Source organism: Mus pahari, chromosome 12 (genome assembly GCF_900095145.1).
Source record: "Mus pahari chromosome 12, PAHARI_EIJ_v1.1, whole genome shotgun sequence".
Classification (NCBI taxonomy): domain Eukaryota; kingdom Metazoa; phylum Chordata; class Mammalia; order Rodentia; family Muridae; genus Mus; species Mus pahari.
In genome coordinates this window covers 55,681,963-55,703,999 of record NC_034601.1, presented here as the reverse complement: position 1 = coordinate 55,703,999, position 22,037 = coordinate 55,681,963, and the positions used below count along the sequence as shown (strand labels likewise).

Genomic DNA, 22,037 nt, shown 5'->3' with positions numbered 1-22,037 from the left:
AGATGTCTTACTATACACTAATGAGTCTTTACTGCAGTACAAACTCCTGAATCGCATAACCAGACGTTTCTTAGACACAGGTATGATTGCCTTGACTAGCTTCATCCCAAATCCTCTACCGATGGAAGTTAGAGGGCCTGTTGGCATCAGCTCTGTCTTACAGTGTCACTGCCTTAGCTGCTGCCATCATTTACTTACTCTGTGGACTTGCACTCAGAGCCTTCTCCTGCCAGGTGTCACACTCTTCTGCCCCTACCACACTCGTCAGCACTTAGAAAGAGCATGTACTTGGCTGCATTGCTAGGCATTAGGATGTTGTCATGAGCCTTCTGCTTCACTGTGTTCATGCCAGACCTCCAGTATTTTGAGAGTGAGAACTTTGGAATCAGATGGGCCTCAAGAAGGTCCAGTCTCCTCCCCTTCACCCTTTCTCTCCCATCACCTCCTTTCCATTCATTTACCTTCTCACTCTTGCCTCCTTTGTTTCCCTGAGACAAGATCTCACCCTGTAACCCATGCTGACGTTGAACTCCTAGCAATCTTCTAGCACACAATGGGGATTACAGATGTGCAGCCATCACAGTCCAGAGTTATTGATTCTTCCTGAGCCTTTATGGCTCCACGTGCAGAAGAGAGTTTGAATGCTGTGCCAGCCTGAGGGTTCAGATAATGGAAGCATGGCATGCAGAGTGTTCCTAATGTTGTGTGAATGGATTTGAATATTATTGCTGATGATTTAGTGTTTCCAAGTGTTACATAAATTCAAACACTTAAACCAATTTAGTGGTATTAGCATGCATCAAAAGGTCCTTAATAGTATTTTTTTTTCAATTTGTTATTTTTGTCTTCTGGTTGCAGAGCTAGCAATTATCCAATCAACTCTTTCAAAAATTAGCTTTCTCTTTCAGGTAGTTATACTAAGAAAAGACGTACTACTTTTACTTTGTTGAAGTATGGAAATAAAGTATACAAAATATTCAGCAACTGATGTGCTTAGGTTGGAGTTATACTAAGTAATTGAAGACATAGCCATATGACATTATTCATCATAACATGTTATGGCATGAACCCAGGTGCCCATCAACACAGAAGCCATGAATCAGAACATAATCAAGTTATTTGTAAGAAAATATGTAGGTGGGCTGGAGAGATGGCTCCGTGGTTAAGAGCACTGACTGCTCTTCCAGAGGTCCTGAGTTCAAGTCCCAGCAACCACATGGTGGCTCACAACCTTCTGTAATGAGATCTGACGCTCTCTTCTGGCGTGTCTGAAGACAGCAACAGTGTACTTAGATATAATAATAAATAAATCTTTAGACTGGAGTGAGCAACCTTCATTCCCTTCAACTACATTATGGCTTATAACCATCAGTACTAGAGTGTACTCATATACATAAATAAATAAATCTTTAAAAAAAAATAAGTAGGTGTCAGCAGGTTAAGTGACTTATCCAGAGATAGAAGGCAAATATCATTTTTCTCTTGTATATAGAATCTAGACATTTAAGGTGGGATCTGAGGGTGGGAGGGTGAGCAGTGGGGAAGATGACCTGAGAGTAGTTAAACAGCCATTAGAGAAAGGTAAGAGAGACATAAGGTAGATATGCTTAAGCAAAAAACCTATCAATATGTTAACATATTAATATGATGGAAAGAAAGTGTGGCAGTGAAAGAGAATATTATTCACTGCTTTGCAACAAGTCTGTGCTTAATTTTTACTTTAAAAGCATGATAAAATACTAAGAGAAAGAACTTTTATAAATTCAGCTGAGTATAATTGAATTAATGCATATTAAATAGTACTTAATAGTCTTAGTTTTTGTGATGAATAACTTAAGAACAGCTATAACCAAACATCGGTAAAACTAAATAAAGATTTCAAAGGAATAATGGAGATAATTGCCATAATTATCCAGTCAGTTGTTGAGTTTATCATTTTCCTTAAATGAATCTTTTTTATAATATGCTTCTTTAAGCATTTTAAGCTAGGGTTTATGAAACATCTTTTCCAAGTTGATGCTTGGTAACTGGCATAGTAGAAAGCAATTCAACTTACAGTTTTTAGTTAAAATTACTTCATAACATCATGTAACATGACAATTTAATCCTTTGACTTTCCCTAGCTCCCTCAATACACATTTTGTCCACTGCACAGGTCGAGCCACTGCCCAGAGCAGACAGGGGTCCTCACGTTCTCTACTAGCGCTCAACCTGCTGAACATTATTAGGTTAAAAGCATGTCAGTGAGTGACCTGCTGAGATTACACCGACACTATCCCAGAACAGATCCCGTGGGCCCCAGTGCTACCTGGCTATCTTCCCAGCATCTTTCCGGGTAGTGGAACACTTCCCTCTGGTCTCAGTGTTCTTTTCCTCTCTGCCTCAGTTAACTCTGCTCTTCTCACTTGACAGTTATGTCTTAGGGTTCTTTAAGGAAACAGAGGTGGCCACACAAGATTTCTCTAACTTTTTCTACCACCCTGGCCAAGAGTTTGAACAGGTAGAGCCCTATGGTTAGTAGACAGTCCTGAAGTGATGTAGAGTGAGAGGGCTGTAGGATACCTAATAGCAAGAAGCACAGAGCCCTGTGCGAAGGCACTGGTCTATAAGAGGAACTCACTCCTAATACTGCAAAGAGAAGGAAAGAAGTGCAACAGTAGCCAGGATGCTCGGGACCAGTGAAGATGCCTTGGTTGGAGCAGACAGGCTGCTTCCACAGTGTAAGGAGGGAAGCATACTAATCAATCTGAGAACTGAGTAAGTTCAGTGGTGGGGAAGCACTCTTACAGACTGTGCCTGTTGGTTAGACTCGCACAGGAAATCAATTAGAAACTCACACTCTGGCATGTAAGCAAGTGAGAAACAGATTCATAAGACAGTGTTAAGCTCCTGCTGACACTTAAAGTAAGGCTGGTGGGATGCTGTGGTCGTCAGGACGGCTCTGCTAAGATGAACAGGTGGGAAGGACATTCTCAAAGGCGATTTTTTTTTCTAACTACAAGAGTGGCACATGTTTACTGGAGAAAAATATTACTCCATAATAGCAACAGAAACAGAAACATATTACCATGTTGCTTTCATGTGTAAGAAATGTTTTTACCATAAACAAAACTGAAAAAGCATTAATTAATGAAGTGTCATATTCTCGTGTAGGAAGACTAAATATCTTTCTGATGTCTACCACCTTCCCCACTGACCATGGCAATGTTCAAGTGAACATAAAATTGGCGATAAGAGGGACAGGTTTATTTCAGCATAAGAAACAGAGTACAGAAACTCCAGAAAGAGTGACCTACAACATTAAAGAGGAAGGGCAGTGCAGCCGGGGCACAGAGGGCAAAACGAAGCAGGGAAGTAAAAGATGAAGCTTCACCAGTCAAGGAGCAGAGCAGGCTCGGTGGAACATTGCTGCGCACTCGAAGCACGCTGGAGACTGTCAGGAGGACCTTGGTTGAAAACTGCCTAGGCCTCTTCTTTAATTTAAACATTTGTTTCTTTAGTGCTTGCTTTATTGTAAAGTGGTATCACATATTCAAGAACACAGTTGCCTTTGTCTTTGACTTTCTCAAGCTCTTTTTCTGATCTGCTTGTAATTCAGTTTCTCACTGGGATCCAAGTTAACAAAAAACACTGACTTACCTCACCTTAGGTCTTATGCTTGACTGTCACCAGTCACCAGTTAGATTGTTCACCAGATTTATGACTGAGTTTTCCCAAGCCCCAGTGATCACCAAGTTTACTCCCCTATCTGGGTATAAAGACTTAAGAGTCATTTTAGTTTCATTGTGATGCACTGTGGCATCTTTTGAGGTCTTATTTTATACAACTCTTAATTTCCAAAATATTGTCAAATAAGCCAGGTTAATAAAGTAGTTATCACTTAGTTGAATATCATCTTAAGAGTATAGAAGTACCCAATAGAAATTGATATTTTTCCAGATATATAAGATCTTTCACTTTTACCATATAACCAGTGCATTTTAAGTAGATTCCTGCCTTGTGTCACAAGCTTCAGCAGTTTCTGTAATGTTAGTGGGTAAATATAGAGGGACAAAATGACCATTTAGTGATGATTAAATATATGTGGCTAGACTCATGAAATGAAGACAACCCAGTCAAGACTCTGAAATGCGGACACCTTATCCCTAAACTCAGAACGTTTCTAAAGTAGCATCTTTATTTGGAGCCACAGCATGGGCAGCAGCAACAGCACAGGGCCCGGCAGGGGTTTCTTCTTTTGTATTTTACAGCTAGTCCAAATTTCTCTTTGGTGTTGTTAACATAATCTTTTGTGCTCTTCACCATGACCTCAATGCTGTTGATGCTCTCTCCCTGTTCCTCTACCAGAAGAGATATCTGAATGAAGAGGTCCCGGAGGTCCTTCACTTGGTTCTCCAAATTCACAAGTTCTTTGTGTCTCTGTTCAATCTCTGAGAGCTGGGCTTTAGTGATGCTGGTCTCTGTAAGTAAACTTTCATTGAAAACTTCCCATTTTCCATGGTGAAGCATGTCATTCACTTCTTCTTCAGAAACTTCTTTTCCTGCCACTTCAAGCTGACGGACAATAAATGTTTTGCATTTTTCTTGCTTTAAAGCTATTGTGTCATTGTATAGAAACATGGTTTGCTGGAAGCGGCGGAACATCGCAGCATACTGAGACTTCAGTATCCTTGTGATCACTGATGATGGACCATTTTCAACCTCTGACTTTTTCACTTCTTTGACGACGTCACCCAGTGCCCTGTTTATATGTTCTGCTTGGATTTTTATCTCCTTTGCAATGGTAGAGTCTCTTTTTAGTAGACTAAACCTTCTCATGGAAGCCACTAGACTTTTCTGTTGCTGTCCAAATCGCTGGACATCATCCACAAAGCTGTTAATATTTTCCTGTAGTTTTTGGATCTCATGTAGATGCCTCTCAGCCACAGGCTCTCTCTCATAAATGACAGCTTGCTGGACGAGCACCCCTTGTTCCTCTTCCACACACACCTGACTGTCCCGAGAGAGTTCTATTTCCTTGGTTTTCTGTTTTAATTCTTGAAGTCGGTCTTTCATCTTCCTTTCCCCCCTAAGAAACAGAAACAGTAGAATTGAACAAAGGAGTTGCTGTTTTTCCCCATTGGCAGTTGAGGTGAGATAGTTATGTGTCTCTTAGCAAAAGTTGTTCTAGTTTTCTAACAAGTTTTAAAAATTGAGGATAATACCAAGATAAGATGGCTAAGGCAAGACTACAGCAAATTGTAGGCTATCCTAGGCTACATGGGAAATTTAAAGCCAACCTGAGCTATATAGTAAGAACTTGGCAAAAAAAAGAAAAGAAGGAAAATCGAAAGGAATTTTCTAGACCCATGACTTCAGCCACATATATAGCAGAGGATGGCCTTGTAGGGCATCAGTGGGAGGAGAGGCCCTTGGTCCTATGAAAGCTCAATGCCCCAGTGTTGGGAATCACAGGGTAGGAGGTGGGAGTGGGTAAGTGGATGGGGGAACACCCTCATAGAAGCAGGGGGAGGGGGATGGGATGAGGGTTTCTGGAGGGAGGGGGTAAACCAGCAAATGTAAATAAAGAAAATATCCAATAAAAGAGTAATTTCCTTATAGAGATTACCAAAATAGGGAAAATAATGTAAGATAATTTGAATGGTTGCTCCTGTCTCACATTTCATGTGTTTGAGAGTAGTAGCTATAAAAAGCAATGGTAAAGGTACAGTTTTCCCTCCAATAAGTTTATCCATATCATCATTCTATCCATAATATTAGAGTTGCTTTGACTGTACTTTCAGTTTTAGGAGTGACCTTTAACCTCCTAAAATTACCATTGTCACAAGATGCCTTTCCTACTTAATTTACTGTATGTCATGTTGGAAATAGATGCATTTTTTCAGGGATTGGGGATATGGTTCAACAGTTGGGAACACGTGCTGCTCTTGCAGGGACATGGACCAGGTTGCTTCTTTCCCAGCAACCATATGGCAGCTTTCAACCATATGTAACTTCAGTTCCAGGGGATCGGTGCCCTCTACTTGTTTTTGTGGGGACTGGGTATGTATACATACGGTACATATACATACATTTAGACAAAACACACATAAACATAAGAATCTTTAGATATAAACTCATTTGCTAAATATGCATAGTTCAGTTAAAACCAACATAATTACAGAATAAATTCTATATGGATTTTAAGCAATGTATACAATGAGGTTTTTGAATTAGCATACTTTATATAGCCTTGTTTTCTATTGCATGTATGAAATCTGTTGTTGATTTGATCATGCCTACTTCTCATTCCTGCAGTTATTTCCAAGGATCTCAAAAGTCCTAGGGCAAAATGTGTAGGAATTCCTATTGCGATATATCTTTAGATACTTGGGAACATGTTTATATATCACATTATTGGCAAATAAACCACTAAATTATTTTCTTAGTCCTAGAGTTTAGAAAGGCACCTAATGCTTCTATAGGTTTGAAAAGGCTTAGTCTGTATATAAGCAGCTCTCTGATCTCTAGGTGTTTTCTTAATATTGAGCAGATAAAGCTCTCATAGGATGTGGTACTGTGAGACTCAATTTTTTTTTTTAACATTTATTTATTATATGTAAATACACTGTAGCTGTCTTCAGATACTCCAGAAGAGGGCGTCAGATCTTGTTATGTATGGTTATGAGCCACCATGTGGTTGCTGGGATTTGAACTCCAGACCTTTGGAAGAGCAGTTGGGTGCTCTTACCCACTGAGCCATCTCACCAGCCCCCGAGACTCAATTTTTATACATTTTTTTAAAATCAACAATTTGGACCTTTTCACATGCACATATACTTATCAGATATATTCATGATGCTTAGTATGGGATTATTTTTAGTCTCTGAAATTGCATTGAGATTCAGAGATTAAAGTAATAACAAGCATACACTAAATATAAAAATGTATATATATATATGTATATATATATATATATATATACATATATATATATATAATTAAGAGGAAAGGATTTGAAATATCAAGTACTTTAGAAAGCATCTTCATATCTCTAAAACTGGCCTGGTTTCACAGCAGTGATCTATCACAAAATGCTGATTTTCAATACATGCTTTTAATCAGGGCCATCAGAATAGTAAGTACAAGTATAATAAGCTAAGAAACATATTTGTACTACTTAATTTATGCTATTTGTGGCATGTTGAGTGTAGGATGCTGTGTGATGAAAACATAAATTAGGAATCCCTGAAGGCACATAGAGGGTAAGACTAGAGAACCATACAAAGAAGAAAATCATTGAAATAGATTTAAACCATTGCCCCGTGTAAGAGAAGGTCTCTTTATAGTAAGCATATTTATAATTTTTATCTTAAGCCACATAATTAACAGAGTTTCTAGTATTATAAATTATAGAAATTAATACATACTTTATTTACATATAGTTGCCGTAAAACAAAATTCAGTGTTTTAGGCATAACAATGTTCTTCATCAAATTTTAAATGTGATTTATTAGTATTCTTTCAGTGTTTGTGTCTATCTGTCTGTCTGCCTCTCTCTCTCTCTCTCTCTTTCTCTGTGTGTGTGTGTGTGTGTGTGTGTGTGTGTGTGTGTGTGTGTGTGTGTGAGATGCATGACACAGTGTACGTGTAGAGGTCAGAAGACAATGTACAAGATTGACATTCTGTCCCCAAGATTTAGGTCTCAGGGAGTGAACTCGGGTCATGAAGCTTGGCAGGTGTCTAATTTACTGTGTGAACCATCTCATCAGCTCCTCCATCAGTTTTGGAATTTAACAATAAGCAGAAAAGTCTTATTAGGACCTAAATATAGAGAAAACAAAAGAAATTCCTCAAGAAGTGTTTTTGGACAGCAAGGCTCAGCAGAGAGAGACATTTCCAAACAGGACAGAGAATCTGTGTTCAACCCTGGAATCCCACAATGAAAGTCTGTCCTCACAACATGGTTAGACATAGCATCATTTCAAAGGTCTTGAGTGGGAATTATATGGGAGCAGTGTTAATCCCTGGTACATGCCCTGAACAAATTGGGTAAAAGCTGAGGAGATAGCTCAGTGAGAACACTTGCCATAGAATCATGAAACCAGACTCTGTGTCCACAGCATCCATGTAAGAAGTAGGGGTGGCCACATATACCTGTATCCAGTGCTGGGGAGGAGGTGAGGGCTAGAGGCTCACTGGAGTTGGTCAGCTGGCCAGCCGAGCCACAAACCAATCAATTGTTGTTTAGTGAGAGATGGAGACCCTGTCTCAGTAAGGTGTAGAGTGATGGAGGAAGACACCTGTTACCTTCCTTTGGTCCCTGTAAGTGCAGAGGGGTGCACTTACAAATGCACACATATAGACATTTTCCAAGTATACATATTAAAATGCAAATAAATATTTAAAAATTTCTTTCTTTTTAAAAAAGATTTGTTTATTTATTTTATGTATGTGAGTACATGCTGTAGCTGCACAGATAGTTGTGAGCCTTCATCTGGTTGTTGGGAATTGAATTTAGGCCTCTGCTAACTCATCCCTGCTCGCTCAGTCCCTGCTCGCTCCGGCCCAAAGATTTATTTATTATTATAAATAAGTACACTGCAGCTGTCTTCAGATGCACCAGAAGAGGGTGTCAGATCTCATTACAGGTGGTTGTGAGCCACCCTGTGATTGCTGGGATTTGAACTCAGGATCTTCAGAAGAACAGTCTGCTCTTACCTGCTGAGCCATCTCACCAGCCCAGAACATTTCTTTCTTTATGTCACTATGTTATTGATGTGAAAATGCAAGCATGTAAAAAGAATTAGGTTTCTTTATTCTGCTCTTTACCAGGACATGCGTATAAAGTAGAATATTTTCTTTGGAATATTGAACATGTGTGTTAAAAGTTTCTTTATATTATTAGGTTATCTTTCTTGGTAATAATTTTTTTCTTTTAGGTGGCCATTAACTTCTAGCTATATTCTTTTTTTGTTTGTTTTTTGTTTTTCGAGACAGGGTTTCTCTGTGTAGCCCTGGCTGTCCTGGAACTCTGTAGACCAGGCTGGCCTCAAACTCAGAAATCCACCTGCCTCTGCCTCCCAGGTGCTGGGATTAAAGGCGTGCGCCACCACGCCCGGCTAGCTATATTCTTGAAAGTGGGCAAGTGTATTTATTGTCTCCTTTGGAGTATTATATTATGTGGGAATGCCTTAAGTGCCCTATTATGGATTCATTTTGATGTTGTTTGGTTGTTATCATTTAGAGCCCATGGTATTTGTCCACTATTGTCCAGGTAGTGGAAGAACAGACCCAGAGAGTGCAGCCATCTCTCTGTGCTAGAAAGCTTGCTCAGTCATGCATGAGACTCTATTTATAGCATCACAAAAGACACATCAACACATGTGTTTATGTTTGTGTATAGATAAGTAAGCAGGTAGATAGACATGATTGACAGATAGAAGATAGATATATAATAGATGGGAGATATGTAGGTATGTAGATAGATTAGATTAGATTAGATTAGATGGATCAGAGAGAGAAATAGATGTCTCAGTTTTCTGTGATTTTTGTGGTTCAAATGGGTACCTCATATCCTGCTGTAATCCTGGGCAAATTAAAATTGATATTTCTATGTTTGTATAGAATATGTTCTGTTTTCTCTAGTACATCTAGGAAATTCAGTTTTATTTCCTGTAATATCTGAACCCTAAGTCTCAGCCTCAAAGATAGACTATTTTCTTATAATCTAGTGTAGTTGTATTTAATTTCTGCTTGTAATATTGTGTCCCTTCTCATTTCTAGAACTGCTACGTTGTGCTATTTTAAAAACTATTGGTATAGTTTTAAATTGATTTTGTTTGTTTGTTTGTTTGTTTGTTTGAGACCCAGTTTCTCTGTTTACCATTGATTTCTGGCACCAACTCTGTAGTCCAAGCAGACATTGGACTCCAAGATCCAACTGCCTCTGCCCCCCAGTGCTGGGATTAAAGGTGTGCGCCACCAAGTGCCCTAAATCGATAATTTCAAAGTGAAGGCTATCAAACGTCCTCTGTATTTCAGACAGAAGGGAAGCAGTTCTAAGATGGCTGTCTACCTTGATGAGGCATAGTGATGACCTTGGCAGTGAGAGCACAGTTAGCACTCTGTTCCAGTCCTCGTGTGACTGTAAAACTCACTAGTGTAAGTGCTCAGGTGCACTTCTGTGCTATCGATATGCATTTCTGGCGGGTGGTGCTCATAACTCTGCACTGAGGTGTCCTGTTTCAATTTACATCCACAAATTAGAATCTAAGCAGACGTGAATTTAAATGTTGAATGTAGTTCATGAAAGTATAAAGTATGAAACTCATAAGAAATTATATAATTGGTTAGGCTAAATGGAATTCATGAGATCATTATTTCATGCAATTTTCTTAGTGTGGTAGTAGTTTGTCCATAGACAGTAAGATCATCTCTCAGTACCTTTAATTTATTATTATATGATTTTGAATTTGCTGTATGGTTTGAGTTTGACCCACAATGTTGACTGTATCTGATAGCTTAAAGTTAGTATTCGAGTAAAGAAAAAAAAAATAGGGTGATGGTTGATACATGTGGTAATAACTTGTAATAGTTTCTTGTGATAAAGAGAAAAGCAAATGGGAGTGACTCAGAGGAAACTTTCTCCACCCTGCTACAGAGCATGCAGATTCTTAGAGGCATACATGAACACGCATTGCCTAGAGCCTTTAGAAATATACTGTTGGCTGCTGGTGGTGGTATATGCCTTTAATCCCAGCATGGAGGGTAGGGGAGCTGCAGGCTTTCTGTGAGTTCGAGGTTAGCCTAGTCTTCAGAGTAAGTTCCAGGATTGTCAAGGCTACACAGTGAAACTCTGCCTGCCTTGAAAGACAGACAGACAGACAGAGAGGAGACAAACAGACAGAGCCAGAGAGACAGTCAGAGAGAGACAGACAGAGACAGAGAGAGACAGAGAGATAGGAAATACAGCACAGGATATCTGTTTAATATGCTTATGGAATAATTAAAAGTAAATTATTCTTCCTGTAGTTGCTATGTTGATAAGCACTTCAGCAAATGCATTTTATTTCAGTCTATAAAGGCGGCATTCAGCAGTTCTCTAGTTCAAGGTTAAAATGGGTAATTTTACCATATATAGTCTCTAGGCTTGAATTAACTGACATCTTCAGCAATATATTCTCTTAGTAATCTTCAGATTCAGTGTAGATGTATTATTATCTTATTGAACTAACCTGTTTTATAAAAGTCCTTTCTCTTTTTATTGAGTTTTAAAATAAAACAACTTTTGCTTTTCTCATTCAGGCAAGTTGAATGTATATGAAGTAGTCTTCATATTAAATTTCCAAGGGCAAAGCCTTGAAGCGAGATCCTTGTATATTTCATGTGGCCAACTTCATATTTACTTTTAAAATAGTTATAAATGTTATTAGGTTGATTTGAATGAGTATTTATTAAATTTGAGTATGGTAACAATTACAACTTAGAAAATACATTTCATTTAAATTGTTCATAATTAAATGTTGATCTATGATACTTTCAACAAACTACTAAAACATTACAATGTTTGAATGCTTTTTATATTTTACGGACGGTAGTTCTAACAAAACTATTTCAGAATTTCTTCAAATTAGTTTTAGCAGATCCTGAGAAATAATGAAGAAATCAATATTTTTCTGTCAAGTTTGGGCATAAAGTTTTGTTCAATTTTAAGTGTGAAAGTCTGTCTAAAATAAGTATAGCATCATTAATTTATTGTCCCTAAAGATAGAATTTCAGATTTGTTTTCATGGGATCTGTTTTCTAATTTCTCTAAAACGAGTTGCTTTTATAGATTTAAAGTAGTGGTTAATTTTTTCTATAGTTGGTAGCTACACCTTACTCCTCTTCAGTTCATCATAGCCAGGACAGCTCAGCTGCTTGTAGCTCTGTTCTGATCTAAACAAGAAAGGAACTGAACGACCTGCAGAGACATTCTTTACTGTCACAGTGGGCCTGGATTTCAGTTTCTGGATATTTCACCATTTCTCTTTATGTAGTGTTCGAGTGCACACACACACACACACACACACACACACACACACACACACACAGAGAGAGAGAGAGAGAGAGAGAGAGAGAGAGAGAGAGGAGAGAGAGAGGAGATATAATTCACTCACCTTGGTGCTTAGTTCTTGTTTTCCCACCTGGGGTGTTAGAGTCCTTAGTTGGAGAGAAAATCCAAGTGCCATGGAGAGTAATGCTTGATCAAATGTTAAATCAGTCTGAGTCACAGGCTCCCTTTATGGTTCTCATATAGTTAATTGAAAGCCAAACAGTGAAGTCAAATAAGTTGGAGATAAAGTTGTCCATTTGCTGTAACTCTCAAGTGAGAGGCACAGATTGCTTACTTCACACCTGGAGAATCCAGTTCTGCCTGTTCCTCACCTGTTCCTTACATTAAAGGAAGATGGTTTTCACTGCGGCTCCAGGCTCCCGGGTAACAGGAAGTCCTTGTTAAGTTGTTGAGTACATTCCCTGGACCTAGTCTACATTACCTGAAGAATGTTGTTGTATCTAGACAAAGGTTTGTTTGCAGATTTTAAAATGTAAAAGTACAGGATGAAGTAGCCATATGTAGAAATGGAAGAAAGCATGGTGTGCAGATATTTACATCCCAGTTATGATTAAATTCTCTTCTGTTTGGCAATCCCATAGGACTTAGCTCACCAAATTATACAAGTTTAGGAGAAAAACAGGCTAAAAGGACTTGAACCTTCCACCTCACTTTCCTTTGCGTACTGTTAGTTTTATGTTGAGTAAGTCTCTCCAATTACAGTGTAGAATTGCAAACTTACACAGTACTATTTTTTTTTTTTATCTATCATACCAATATAGAAATAGAAATTCAATTTCTACCAGGAAGAAATACAAGGAAACCTGGGAATGGAAGTTCTTCCCTAGTACCGCCTTTCCAAACCTAACTATTTTGGTGTTGCCACCCTCACTGTAGATAGCACTTCAAGGCAGGATGAACATTGCTGTAATCAAAGTAAAATCTAGATTTAATTCTTTGAATTTCCACTTCCCCGAATCTGTTCTCTCCTCTCTACTTCCCCTATTGTGAATGCCTCCTTCATAATACTGTGTGAGAGCAGAGAAGAAATTCTGCACTGCAAGATTGCTGAAAGGATGCTGGAACAGCTTTGTGATGCGTCCTTTTGCAGCTTACAGTGAAATCCTGTAGATTTCTTATTGTGTACATCAAGATAATTTCAGGTTTGATTCTGTGTTAAAAAAAAAAAATCATGAGAAAAAGAAACATGCTATCCATAGCACTCAATCATAACTTTGAAACAATCACATGTTTGGTTATACTTTAAAGGACACAGTGTGAAACTGAACTGAGAAATAATGAAAATGATTGTGCTTAGAAAGAGGGGTGGATAGGAGAGACTGATTTCCAGAGTTGCTCTGTCTAGTCACTCCAGGGTGAAACGGATACAGCTCAAATTGCCTCCAGCATTTGTTTTTAAGTAGAAGGCCCGATTTCATCTTGCGGTCATGGAAAGGGTCCTGCTGCTTCTTCTCTTGGTAGTTTTTATTATTGATCTGTCGGTTGCTTGTGCTTTCTGGCTGGCAGCTTTTTCTTTGACGTGTCAAGTTCTTTCACAGTGGATTTTAGAACAGTAACTATGAAAATTTATAAAGTCTGTTTTACAGTATTCCCTGAACCAGCTGGTTCTAGAACCAGTAGATTTAAACTGAGGGAACAGACGACCATGAATAAGACACCTCAGATGCCACCTGACTGTGTATTTGCTGTACAACCTCTTCATCTGTCTTCCTAGGTTGGCAAACAAACAAGACAAGGAGGGGGCTTTAGGAGAAGCTGATGTGATTGAGTGTCTCTCTCTGGAAAAGCTGGTCAACGAGCACAAGTGCCTGTGTCAGATAGTAAGTTTTATTGTCATTATCATTATCATCATTACTTGTTAAGTTTGTTCAGAAAACTTGGTTTCTATCAAAGTGATAATCAAGTAGAAAATAATCCTCGGGGGCCTTGCTTGTCATGGCTTAGCTATAAAAAAACCATCCAAGGTTGACAACCTGAGTTCAGTCCTGGGATCCGTATGGTAGGAGGGGACAGCCAACTCCTGTGTGGTTTCTGCTGACCTCTTGTGATGCTGCGTGTTTGCTGGACACCCCCAAATTAATAAACGCGAAAGGAAATGAAAAAAATCTCAAAATCATTTTAATGATATAAAATGTGCTGTCTCTGCTCTGTTAATAGTGATTAGTGCTGTAATATCTCTTGTTTTTTTTTTTGAGGGGGGTTGCTTGTTTGTTTGTTTTTCACTAACTTCCAGAACCTTTCCTACATGGTTTCAAAGATTTTATGTTTGCTATTTGTTTTAGTTACTGCTAATCGAATCAGCTTTCAGGTTGCAAACTTTAGAAATTAGAAAAAGAACTATACAATTTTAGCTTAAGGAGACTTAATATGATTTCTAAAAAAATTACAACAGTGTGAGTTGTCATACAGTCTTAAGGAGTACAGCAGGGAGAGTCAAACTTCAGAAAAAGATCATTATGTTGTAAGCCTTTTAGAAGTGTCTGCTGCTGTAAATCCATTGGCATAAGAATTTAAAACTTTCTAGTTCTCTCTGTGTGTCATTTATTTATTTTTATTTATTTATTTATTTGTTTGTTTGTTTATTTATTTTTGAGACAGGGTCTGTCTCTGTCACACTGGCTGGCTTCAAACTCTTGAGAGATCTGCCTGCCTCTACCCCCAGAGTGCTGGGAATAAAGTCATGTACTACATGCCTGGGCTTCCCAGGTGTTCTTAATAAATAGCAGTACTTTTCCCCAGGCAGTTCAGTTTGTCTTCCAGTACATTTATATAAAATTATATATGATGTTTTCATATATAATATAACATAGTATCTATATTTTTCAATTTCTGAGTTATTGCAAAAAGTTATATTGTTAATTTAAAAGGCTAAATTTTCCTTTTCCAAATAATTTTATTTCATGGTTTATGGATATGTTTGTGTAGAGAACTTTAATTCTTAATCACCGAATGAACTGATTTGTTTTAGGAACCTTGTTCAGCAGTCTTGGGATATGGAAAGAAAATTGACAAGTCCATTAAAAAGGGGCTTTATTGGCTACTGCATATCATTGCAAAGGACTTTGATGCCTTAAGTGAACGCATCCAGAAAGACACAACTGAACAGCGAGCTCTTGAGGAACAAGAGAAACGGGAGAGGGCTGAACGAGTCCGGAAGTTACGGGAAGAAAGGTAAATAGAGTCAATTTACCACAGTTCACTTGAATATTAAAAAGGGCAGCTTTAACCTGTTGGCTTTGTTTATTCGGGCTATCTAGTCAGCTTTATTTCTGTCTGTGTGAAGAAAGATTTTTACATGCATTCCCTGTGTGTGGCTTGTACTTTTGTTTTGTGATGCTAGAGACTCAGCTCCGGCCTTGTGCATGATGCTAGCCTAGCGTTCCACTGTGGAGCCCTATCTCCAGGCCAAGTGATGGGCTTCTAAAAGTTTTCTGGGGCTGTTATAGGAGTTAAGTATATTTCTTATATAGTAAACTCCATCCTAAACTTTTAAATTTGTACCAACTGTAAATGAATAACTTCAGACTAGTTAAAGTACTGGGAGATTTTGCTTCAGGAAGAGGTGAGTGTGTCTAGAAACATTTTATTAGTTTTGAGGTAGGGTGGTATTAAACCATCCTTTGATATTCAAGGAGCCTCAGCAAAGAATTACTAGATTCAGTGTGTTGAAATGCAATATAAGTGAGAAGCCTGTTTACCCTCAACATAAAGCTAAGATGGTAGTGGATAGATTAATTCAAACCAGATCTTGAACTTGTCTTGAAGTGCTCTGTTTATAGATTTATTGTATTATGTACGTGTGTGTTTCTTTGTGGAATTGTTTGCAAGAAATATTTAAAAAGAGCGGCAATTTCCTGAGCTACACCCAGCTATACTCTCTGCTCTGACTGGCTAACCAGCCAGTTCTTATCTAGTGGAGACTCTGACTCAGAGCTCCAAAATCTTTCCACCCAGCTAGCTAAGTTCCCACTAGTGGGTCACTACCACACCAGCCCCATGCTTCAACCCCCCCCCCCCCCACGGCTCATTCCTCATTCCTGACAATTCATTTCCCCTCCTGGAAAAGCAGAATTAACACCAAAATCCAGGCAGCACCAGGGCCATCCATAACAGGATTGTACACAGGAGTGCAGGTGTCCAGGGAGAATAGCAGCATGGGTTCCCTGGAGCTGGGCTAACGGGCAGTTATAAGCCACCCAATGTGGGTGCTGAGAACTGAACGTGGGTGTTCTGGGAGGACCTGGCTTAGGCTCTTAACCACCAGACTATCACTCCAGGCCCTAGCTTGAGTTCTTAAGAGGTATTTTTAAAATACTCTGTCTGAATGGAATCATTTGAACTAAATTCACCAAGTTGAAAAATGGTTGCAAAAATTCTATTTCCCAATCATTTATAAATTATTTTAATGCTAAAAGATAGTACTGAGATTTTAATAGTTACGTGTATTGTTTCATGTTCGGATGGGAGAAAAATGAGAATTTTTTTTTTAAAGTAAATTCTTACAAGATTTGTAGTTGAGCTACCTTCGTAATATTGGCCTTCTATGTGGTTTTACAAGCTATCTTTAAGTTGTCCCCTACTCTTGGGACTTTGGGAGGCCTTGTTAGCATTGTTCAGAAAGCTTTCTGGTGGTACCTTTCATATAATCCAGAGATAGGACTTAAAGGAAAGAAATATGTGTGGAAATTACTAACTACCAAATTCCAAGTGACATAATCATGCCTTTTTCTAGATCTCTCCTGATATCAGAAAATGGGATGAATGGTTTTTTGTTGTTGTTGTTTTTTTTTTTAATGTTTTTCTTATGTTTAGAATTACTTCTTTTGAGAGTTTTGATCCAACCTATTTTGATCATATTCACCCACCTCTCAAATGGAGGGGGTTAGGTGGCCTGCCTGGACTTCCAAGCTGTTTGCTGGATGACTAAGTAGCCTATGTAGTTTTCTGAGCTGCATGTAGGATGAGTAGGAGGACTTCCTCTTGCTGGGTTTCTGAGCTACACGCAGCATGATCAGCTCCTGATGAGAGATTTCTCTGGGAAACCATTGGCATTTTTAAGGAACAGAATACAGTATTTAATATGAAAAAAGTATGCTATTATTTTAAACTTAAAATTGTTACTAATGGATGAGTAACAGCAGTGACTGTTCTGTATGTATGTTAATTTGTAGAATAGTTTCAGATGAAGTACTTTCTCTGGTATTGAAAACGCCCTGTGAAATGTCTGTTGTAATCTCATCTGCATCAAGGCTGAGGCTCAGAATTCTAGGTTAAAGGTCATAAGAGGTAGCAAAATTAAATCTCCATAGTTTGGCTTTCTAGGTTCAGAATGAAAAGGTAGACATTTTCATCATGGAACATAGTTACTTAATATAGCAATGAACTATATTCTATATACAAGCTGATTGGAAAACCATTTCTTACTGTTATAATTATTAGATCATATTAGTGGGTTTTTAGACATTTCTACACATACCTGTAATGTGCTTTGATCATATCCACCCTTCCTGATAACCTCTTTTATCCTGTTCCCTCATCTTTCCTGTTCTTCCATAGCACTACTTTGACGTTCAGAGCCCCTCCCCCTTTGTTTCTTCCCAACATATTACAGAAAATATGCAATCTTTTAACTTTCTCTACTTGACTCATTTTGCTTAACATGGTAATCTTTGGTTTTATTTATTGTTTTTCAAATGGTATAATTTCTTTCTTTTATAGATGAATAAAAAATTACTGTATATATGTTCTTGCAGAATACAATATAGATAAAATTATATATATATATATATATATATATATATATATATATATATATATACACACACACACACACACACACACACACCTGGTTGTACTGGCTAGTTTTGTGTCAACTTGACACAGTTTGGAGTTATCACAGAGAAAGGAGCTTCAGTTGGGGAAATGTCTCCAAGAGATCCAGCTGCAAGGCATTTTCTCATTTAGTGATCAAGGTAGAAGGTCCCCTTGTGGGTGGTGCCATCTCTGGGCCTGTAATCTTGGTTCTATAAGAGAGCAGGCTGAGCAAGCCAGGGGAAGCAAGCCAGTAAAGAGCATCCCTCCATGACCTCTGCATCAGCTCCTGCTTCCTGACCTGCTTGAGTTCCAGTCCTGCATCCTTTGCTGATCAACTGCAATGCGGAAACCCTTTCCTCCTCAACTTGCTTCTTGGTCATGATGTTTGTGCAGGAATAGAAACCCTGACTAAGACACTGGTGATGTGCATCTAGGCTGATTCTATAACTTGGTGAATGTGAACAGTGTTGCAGTAAACTTGGGTCTGCAAGTGGATCTTTTGTGTGCAAATTTTCTCTAGGTATACATTTTCTCTATATAAAAGTGGTATAGCTGGATCATATGGTATTTTTAGTTTTAGTGGGGTTTTTGTTTGGTTGGTTGGTTGGTTTTAACAACTCCCATATTGTTTTCCACTGTGGCTATACAAATTGGTATTCCTACCAGCTAGAACTATTCCTTTTTCCCTCACCTCACACATCCTTGCCAGCCAGTATTTTGTTTGTTTTATGATGGTAACCATTTCAACTGTAGTGAGGTAGAACTTCAGTGTAGCTCTGATAGTGCTGGCTTATATTTCCGTGAACACTAAAATCTCAGCACTTTATTTGGGTATTTTCACTTTTCAGAAGTGACTGTTCTGAGAATTTGCCTGGTTTTGTTTATTTAGTAGATTACTTGTTATTTTTGTTGTTGTTGTTGTTGTTACCTTTTCGAGTTCTTTATTTTGGATACCAGCCTCTGTCAGAGGTGCGAATTTTCCTTTCACTTTCTTTATTGTTTTCTTTCCTCTGCACAACTTTGATGTATTCCTCTTTGCAAATTGTTGCTTTCATTCTCCAAAACACTGGAGTCCTGTTTGGGACCTTGCTTACCCAAGACCTTGAAGTAGTCTTCTGTGATTGCCTTAAGTGGTTTCAATTTTTTTCAATGAGGTTTCCAAATCTTTTGAGTTGCTTTTTTTTTAAACAATTGAGAGATAAGTAATCCCATTCAGATGGTTGTAGATGCATAGACTTATTTTTGAGTGATCTACACTATACTTTGGCTCACATGTTTGTTTACTATGGTATCCTGTTTGTATGTTTGTTTGTTTTTTCTATGTCCCTTGAGTTCATTTTGAAATTGGATGTTATAAAACAGCTAGCATTATTCTTTTTGACTTTGGTTTTTCTGGATCTCTGTGGTTCTGCATTAATTTGAGGTTTTTCCTAGTCGTGTGTTTGGGTATATCAATGGGGATTATGCTGAATCTGTAGACTGTGCTCCACCATATGGACATTTTCACAGTACTCTACGAGTCTCTGAGCATGGAAGCTCCTTCTCCTTGGATCGTTTCTGCAACCTCCTTCTTCAGTGTGATTTTTGTTGAAGCACTTTTCTCCTGACCTACTCTTTGCTTTAAAAGTCCTTTTTCCAATCTTCATGTTTATATAACTTTACATTTTTCTGTTTATTTCTTTTCATATGCATTCACAGTAGTATATTATTCAGCCATGAATGAAAGAAATTGTGTCACTTTTACAAAATGAAATAGATGGTCATCATGCTAAGAGAAATATGCCCCATCCAGTCAGTTAAGGGCTGTGTGTTTCCTTGCATATGTGAGTCCTAAATAAAAAAGAAAAGCTGATCTATCTGAAATACAAAGAGGGACTATGAGATGGGCGACAGGGACTAAAGTGGTTAGTAGGAAGGGTGGAAATCATAAAAGCACATCACACATGTGACATTTACAAATCTGACAACAAAACCCATTGATGCTTGTTATAGCACAAAGAAATGCCTGGTCAGTCCGTGTGTAAGTAAATGTGGGAATGCAATGTTCATCACTGTGCCAGTTATTAATCCTGTTCTATGGTTGGCATTATGTCTTTAGGAAGTGTACCCTAGCATATGCTGATAGAAAAAATGATTCTTTCATTTTTGGTTGTGAGGCTAGCCTTTAATGGCTGAGCCATCTCTCCAGCCCAAAAGAATGATTCTTGAACCAAGTGATCTCCTTGTGCAGCCTCTGAGCACTGGACTTACAGGCATGCTCTGCTTTTGCAATTTGAATTACTGACTCTAACAGGAGCCATTTGGCCTTGTTTTTCGTAGTTATATTTGTGTTGAAATTGCTATATTTGTTCTCACGGAAATACATTAACCAGTTAGAAGGAACAGCTCCCCTAACCCTTACCACCAGAAGGGGAAAGTAAAAGTAGCAGTCAGTAAACTAAAGGTTAACGAGTTATAGAAAGTCAGGGACGGGAAGTACTAGAGGGTTAAAGACTTAAAAAAAAAAAAGCATAGAGAAGAAAAAGACAAAAGAGTCAGTTAAAGAATGCAACAGTAAATTAAAATAATTAGAAGTGGAAAAAACATAACAGCCCTGTCAAGTCCTGGGATTGGAACTGACTCCCCGTGGGTATTCTCATGGAGTCCACCAGGTGTGCAGGGCCAGTGAGTTGTAGCTGAAACCAGTTGTCAGTGCCACTGCTTCCGCCCTAACAATGTAGGTCAGTATTCAGGCTGCTCCCCAGCTGTTTCCTGCCACACAGGTTAATTAGTGGTGACTCCTCAGGCTTTGTCATATGTGTAGCAGAGGTGTGGCCAAAGTCTGGCTGCCAAGAGCACTTATAGTGCATGGACCCTCAGCAATGGAGTGGCCAGGCAGTCCATGGTCCTTCAGAGCCCTCAGCCTGCGAGGCTGTAGGCATCGCAAATATCCAAGCTGTGGGGTTTTTGAAATGCCCCGTGCCAGTGAAGGAAACAACTGAAACAGTGAATTCTGTGAAACAGAGGAGGCAGCCTGGGAGCCCCAGTGAGCATCTCGCTCCTCTCCATACCTCAGCCACCCTCCCTGCTTAAAGCTCCCAGATAATTTGTCACAGTTACCCTGTGTGCACCTGTTGTTTGGTGGTGCCCACCTTATCACTGTTACATAGGGTTCCTAGGACCCTCAGCTGTGATCATTCACCTGTTTTTTGACTGCTAGAGCAGTTTCGTTCCTAGAAACTAAAAGGAACTAAATAGTACTTTTCTCAAAATAGCTTCTGGTTAGAGCCATTGGAGTGTTTGCTGAGCTGTGCAATTTGGCACAATTTTCCCTGGCTTAGGGATGCTTAGGGACAAGTGTCACATTGAGACCAGACTCTTGTTCTGAACTCACAGCTGGAGAAGCTTGGGTGTCCCCTGTAGTGAGAACTGAGTCTGCTGCTATTACAGGTATTGTAGAACTGAGTCTGCTGCTCTTACAGGTGTCACCCGTGCCTTCACACTCATCCTTGGATTACCGCTTCCAGCATGGTGGTCTCCCCCCACTAGAGGCCAGCTAAAGTTAATATCCAGAAAAGCTCTGTGCTTGTTTGAACCCTTTTCCCTTCATTTCGGTTTGCTTTCTTGTCACTTGCTATTGTTTCCCAGCATTCTCCCAGGCTTTCTGTCCTTGGAGTAGCCATTCTCATCTGTTCCACTGACTTCTTACTCCAGGCTTCTTCCTCCTCTTAGAATGTCTTTTAAAATTCAGGTGATTCATTTTTATAGAAGCAGAGCATCCTATTATCAGCATGTCTTCTTGAAATGCTCCTCAAATTAAAATCCATGAGTAGATATTTAAAGGAAATATGGTTCAGCACTTTTTCAAAAGGAATTTTTATTTTTTCCTCCCACACACAGAGAACGAGAGCAGACCGAACTTGATGGGACCAGTGATCTGACTGAGATGGACTCAGGAACAGTTCTTGCAAATCCTTTCCAGCCCATAGCAGCTGTAATCATTGAGGTATGAGTTGTGGCAAGTGGGATGCCTATGTGTTAAATAAGAAAGTGTGGGCAAGGACAGCAGGCGGGGAAATTGAGGATTCGTCCAGAGAGCAGTCGCAGTGAAGTGGAAAGGCGTGCGACTGCATGCAGAGTGACCATG

The 22,037-nt window shown here is 38.9% G+C and overlaps 2 protein-coding genes across 3 annotated transcripts in view; one reads left to right on the top strand and one right to left on the bottom strand.

The window, feature by feature from the left end:
* The window catches only part of Arl13b (ADP ribosylation factor like GTPase 13B), a 56,505-nt gene that overhangs the window by 21,621 nt on the left and 12,847 nt on the right, over positions 1–22,037 (top strand). For both annotated transcript variants that reach the window (XM_029544850.1, XM_021209592.2), the window contains exons 4-6: positions 13,812–13,917; positions 15,066–15,268; positions 21,791–21,896. In XM_029544850.1, coding sequence (XP_029400710.1) covers positions 13,812–13,917; positions 15,066–15,268; positions 21,791–21,896 — 415 coding nt within the window. The remainder of the gene's footprint in view (positions 1–13,811; positions 13,918–15,065; positions 15,269–21,790; positions 21,897–22,037) is intronic.
* Positions 4,156–12,415, bottom strand: Stx19 (syntaxin 19). Its single transcript, XM_021209593.1, has 2 exons — positions 12,141–12,415; positions 4,156–5,068 (listed from the first exon to the last, which is right to left on the bottom strand). Exon 2 carries the CDS (start codon positions 5,053–5,055, stop codon positions 4,177–4,179), a length of 879 nt encoding a protein of 292 aa, XP_021065252.1. The 5' UTR covers positions 5,056–5,068; positions 12,141–12,415; the 3' UTR covers positions 4,156–4,176.

What these genes read in the sequence shown, in the direction of transcription:
- Stx19 (XM_021209593.1), bottom strand. Translation starts at nt 5,055, where the DNA reads ATGAAAGACCGACTTCAAGAATTAAAACAGAAAACCAAGGAAATAGAA.